Genomic DNA, 5,794 nt, shown 5'->3' on the forward strand with positions numbered 1-5,794 from the left:
CATCTCTACATCATGATTGCTATTTTATCTGGAATTAAGAATCTATTGATGACCCATTGTCGAAAAAACCCATCTGGGTCACTAATGTCCCTTAGGGAAGGAAATCTGCTGTCCTTACCTGGTCTGGCCTACATGTGACTCCAGGGCCACAGCAATGTGGTTGACTCTCAACTGCCCGCCACGGGTGACTAGGGATGGACAATAAATGCTGGCCAGTGACACCCGTGTCCCACGAATGAATAAGAAATATTCCCGTTGGGATTTACTCCTCTTGGCAATTGTTCCCCGGGGCACGTTGTGCGCAGGAGCGGATACCGGGCCCGGCCAGCCGGGGTCAGAGGTTGGAGGTCAGGGGTGTCGGTCCCGGCGATGGCGGCGGTTCCCTCCCGGTTCCCGGGCCGGCTCTCCCTGCTTCTGCTGGCGGTGTGCGCGCGGGCCGGAGCCGCGCCGCCGGAAATCCTCAGTTTGCGGGGAAACGGCTGGAAAATCCGCAGCGGGAATGGCAGCGTCCGGGCGGCGGCGGCGGTGCCGGGGAATGTCCACAGCGCCCTGCTCAGCGGCGGCATCATTCAGGTCAGGCTGGGGATGTGGTCCGGAGATGGGTCTGGGTCTGAGGTCCGGGGTCCGGAGCTGGGTCTGGGGTCCGGAGTCCGGGTCTGGGGTCCGGGGCTGGGTCTGAGGTCCGGAGTCCGGAGCTGGGGTCCGGGGCTGGGTCTGAGGTCCGGGTCTGGGGTCCGGAGTCCGGGGCTGGGTCTGAGGTCCGGAGTCCGGGTCTGGGGTCCGGAGTCCGGGGCTGGGTCCGAGGTCCGGAGTCCGGGTCTGGAGTCCGGGGCTGGGTCTGAGGTCCGGGTCTGGGGTCCGGAGTCCGGGGCTGGGTCTGGGGTCCGGGGCTGGGTCTGGGGTCCGGGGATGGGTCTGAGGTCCAGAGTCCAGGGAGGGTCCGGGGATGGGTCTGGGGTCCGGGGATGGGTCTGAGGTCCAGAGTCCAGGGAGGGTCCGGGGATGGGTCTGGGGTCCGGGGATGGGTCTGCCCTGCGGTCAGCACCGAGACGCACTGGGATAGTCAGCAGTGACCAGCATTGTGGGGTGGGGATGAACATCAGCAGCGCCTGATGCCGATGGTGGAGTAACAATTCGGAAAGGAGCAAACGTTCCAACCTGCTGCACAGCTCCCAATGTGTAAATAGTATCTGTAACTGATTTCACAAATTGCAATCTCTAGCAGCATCTTTTGGGAGGATAGACAATCCCCAAAGAACCCTGTCTGGACCCTGAACACATAACCAATCATGGTGAAAGCAGACAGCGTGTAAAAGACCCAGAAAATCTAAAGAAGACACAGACTTTCCAATTCAGTTTCTTGAAATAAGGGCAAAAGGAACAGATTCCAGACTCACCAAAAAGTCAGAGCACCGTGAATGCAACAGATGCAAGCTGAGACACACCCGGAGTCCAGACAGCAGTGAACACAGAGCAGCATCAATAAGCAGCAACTATTCCAAAGCTGAGTGGAAACATAGAAATCACACGACCTGTCCCAGAATCATTTCCAATTCCCCCAAACCGACACACCTTGAGACACTAAGGGGCAATTTAGCATGGCCAATCCATCTAACCTGCATATCTTTGGACTGTGGGAGGAAACAGGAGCACTTGGAGGAAACCCACACAGACATGGGGAGAACATGCAAACTCCATGCAGTCACCCAAGGTAGAATCGAATCCGGGTCGCTGGCACTTTGAGGAAGCAGTGCTAACCACTGTATTGGCCATTATTGTTTCAATAGGGTTAGGATTACCCCCGGACATTCTCTCTTCCACCTTCTTCCATCGGGGAAAAAGACACAAAAGTCTGAGTTCACATACCAATCGACTCAAGAACAACTTCTTCCCTGCTGCCATCAGACTTTTGAATGGACCTACCTTCCATTAAGTTGATTTTTCTCTACACCCTAGCTATGACTGTAACACTACATTCTACACACTCTCGTTTCCTTCTCTATGAATGGTATGCTTTGTATAGAGCGCAAGAAACAATACTTTTCACTGTATACTAATACATATGACAAATCAGATCAAATCAAATCCGTCTACACTTCCCATTGCTTTGGTAAAGCTGACAGCATAATCAAGGACCCCATGCATTCTGGACATACTGTTCTCCACCTTCTTCCACTTGGAATTCCATCCACTTTTGAAATTTTCCAGAGAACAATGTCTCGCACTCTAGAAGACATGGAAGGAATAATATTCCATCAGGATGACTTGTAGGTGGCTCCATGAGAAAAGGCCATGATTGCAGAGTTAGAGCAGTCCTGAAAATCTTACAGGATTTAGTCCTCACATTGAATGAAAAATGTGAATTTGCCAAGCCGAGGATCACATTTCTAGGCCACATAGAAGCCATTGGAATCACAGTTGATCCACAAAAAGTAACAGGAATCCGATAACTCACGTGACCCAGGAACGTTACTGAGTTTTAAAAGATTCCTCAGGATGATTAATTAAGTGGGCAAGTTCCTATCAAATTTGGCAGAGGTCATTGAGCCTTTGAGGCAGCGTTAAGGCAACGTCAACAGTGGTGCTGGAATATGGACCAGCAAAATACTTTTGAAAAGATTACACAAATTTTAATCCCTCAAATTTTGGCATGTGATGACCCAGAGTTACCAACCATAGTGGCAACAGATGCCTTGTCAGCCTGGGGGCAGTTTGTTCCAAGTGCAGTAACATAGACCAGTTTATCATGCCTCAAGGACATTATCAGAAACAACAAAGATATGCAACAATTGGGGAAAAAAAGCATTGGCAGCAACATGTGCATGCAAAAAGTTCTCAGACTGAGTGATGGGATTGCAGTTCAGAATTGAAACCGACAATAAGCCACTAGTCATTCGACTGAACATGAAGAAAATTGTGCAGATACTGTCTAGAATCTAACTATTCAAACTAATGAGATATTTCCCTTGAATGTACTCTGTTATATCAAACAACCGCACTGTTGTGGATACCATCCGAAGGAACCAAGCAAGAGGAGGTGGAAGCATATACATCCTTAATTACTCAACATTACCAGCTATTGTGAAGAGGTTGCAGGAAATAAAACAAGCACAGCAGCAGGTGACAAATATCTCCAGATAAGACAATATTGTCTGGAAGGATGTTGAGACTATATCCAGTACCACGTCAATACTTCAAACAGCGTGAACACCTCACAGTTATTAATGATTTGCTAGTCTCCAATGAGAGAATAGTCATACCAAGAGCACCTTGGCTTGATGTTCTCACGACTCTCACCAACTTTTACAGATGCACCATAGAAAGCATTCTTTCTGGTTGTATCACAGCTTGGTATGGGGCTCCTGCTCTGCCTAAGATCGCAAGAAACTACAAAAGGTCGTGAATGTAGCTCAATCCATCTCGCAAACCGGCGTCCCATCCATTGACTCTGTCTACACTTTCTGCTGCCTCGGCAAAGTAGCCAGCATAATGAAGGACCCCATGCACCCCGGACATTCTCTCTTCCACCTTCTTCCGTCAGGAAAAAGATACAAAAGTCTGAGGTCACGTTCCAACCTACTCAAGAACAGCTTCTTCCCTGCTGCCATCAGACTTTTGAATGGACCTACCTCATATTAAGTTGATCTTTCTCTACACCCTAGCTATGACTGTAACACTACATTCTGCACTCTCTCCTTTCCTTCTCCCCTATGTACTCTATGAACAGTATGCTTTGTCTGTATAGCAGGCAAGAAACAATACTTTTCACTCTATACTAATACATGTGACAATAAGAAATCAAATCAAATATTCCAAGATTTCACCAAGATCACTTAGTGATAGTAAAATGTCGTCTGAGAGCCCAGCAATCAGTCTGGTGGCCAGGCATTACTCATTCTACAGAAGAAATGATTTCTAATTGTCTTACGTTCACAGTAAACATTCAAGAGCAATAGAACCACCACCACCTTCGACTTCTCCATCACTACTGGGGAGTGCCTGGGGATGGATTTATTTGATTTTAAGGGAAAAAACAAACTAGTCTCGAGCAGCTTACTTTAGGAGAATAGACAGGCCCCAATTAACCCCTGTCTAGACCCCACACACAGGGCAACACAGTCAGCACTGGCACAGTGACCAGCATGGGGGGGCCCAGCACGGGCACTGTGATGGTCAGCATTGACACAGTGACTGGCATGGGGAGGGGAAGAGTTCAGTACTGGCCCAGTGACTGGCATACGTGGTGGTGGGGTTAGTGTTGGCACACTAGCAATGGATGGTGGACAGCACTAGTGCAGTGTTTCTGTTCTGTAAATTATATGCAAGTAGTTTTAATTGTCATTGTTAAACAAATGGATTCAAAGAAATCAAAGTTGCATTTTAGAAGAAGAACCATCAGGGACATGTTAGTAAAATATCTTGTGTAAATTAATTTAACTCTCTTTTTATTTATAGGATCCTTACTATAGGTTTAATGATGATGCCTATAGATGGATTGTGTTGGATAATTGGACATACAGTCGGACATTCTCACTACCGTCTGATTTCAGGTTGGTACAAATGCTGCGATTCCTACAGAGTTGTTGGCAGAGTGGACTATGGGATTGAAAACTCAGTGGTTTCTGCTCCCTACCCATTGGCATTGAGAAATACCCTTTGAGTGGGAGAAGGGATAAACTACCTTGCTGGGACTTGTAGCTCCAATGGCATGCCGGTTTCTACAAACATATGGAATGCTTACCTTCATCAGCTGGGGCATTGAGTACAAGAGTTGGGAAATCATGTTGCAGCTATATAAAACCTTGGTTAGGCTGCATTTGGAGTATTGCGTGCAGTTCTGGTCGCCTCACTACCAGAAGGATGTGGAAACTTTGAACAGAGTGCAAAGAAGGTTCACCAGGATGTTGCCGGGTCTCGATGGTGTTGGCTATGAGGAGAGGTTGAATGAACTCGGATTGTTTTCACTGAAAAGACGGAGGCTGAGGGGAGACCTCTTAGAGGTCTACAAAATTATGAGAGGCACAGACAGGGTGGATAGTCAGAGGCTTTTTCCCAGGGGTGGAAGTGTCAATTACAAGGGGGCACAGGTTCAAGGTGAGAGAAGTTTTTCAAGCAGAGAGTGGTGGGTGCCTGGAACGCGCTGCCAGAGGAGGTGGTGGAAGCAGGTACATTAGCAACATTGAAGAGGCATCTGAATGGGTCCATGAATAGGGAGGGAATAGAGGGACACGGACCCAGTAAGGGTAGAAGGGTTTTTCTTTGGTTTAGTTGGGGCATCAAGATCGGCACAGGCCTGGCGGGCCGAAGGGCCTGTTCCTGTGCTGGACTTTTCTTTGTTCTTCTCTTTGATGAACTTTCTGATTTGTTAGTTTACAGTTAGATTCTTATACATAACTGACATCCACAGCGTGTTGCACCTTGAAATTTTACATAGTGTGTTACACTCAGGATATCAGGCGTTGCAAAAGTGTCTATAGGTTAATGCAGAGTGGTTTCTGTGCTGTCCTGATCACTCCCTGACCACCCTGCTCTCCATCACGGACCCTGGCACCTGGAAGGCAACACACCAACCGTGAATCTCACTCGTTCCCACAGAATCTCCTATCTGTCCCCCTAACTATGGAGTCCCCAATAACTAATGCTCTACTCCTCTCCCCTCTTCCCTTCCGAGCAACAAGGACAGACTCTGTGCCAGAGACCTGTACCCCATGGCTTACCCCTGGTAAGTTTCCCCCCCCCCCCGACTGCTTCTTACCCCTTCTAGCCGTCACCCACGTATCATAATCTCTATGAG

The 5,794-nt window shown here is 48.4% G+C and overlaps 1 protein-coding gene across 1 annotated transcript; it reads left to right on the plus strand.

Moving 5' to 3' along the window:
- Window positions 1-341: 341 nt before the first annotated feature.
- On the plus strand, window positions 342-4,550 carry LOC144490709 (beta-mannosidase-like; the record flags this gene model as incomplete). The annotated part of the gene is made up of 2 exons (XM_078208418.1): window positions 342-573; window positions 4,456-4,550. Coding segments are annotated over exons 1-2 (299 nt in total), but the record flags the coding sequence as incomplete, so codon positions are not given.
- Between the last annotated feature and the right edge of the window lie 1,244 nt (window positions 4,551-5,794).

This window comes from Mustelus asterias, unplaced genomic scaffold, assembly GCF_964213995.1.
Source record: "Mustelus asterias unplaced genomic scaffold, sMusAst1.hap1.1 HAP1_SCAFFOLD_3658, whole genome shotgun sequence".
NCBI classification, from domain to species: domain Eukaryota; kingdom Metazoa; phylum Chordata; class Chondrichthyes; order Carcharhiniformes; family Triakidae; genus Mustelus; species Mustelus asterias.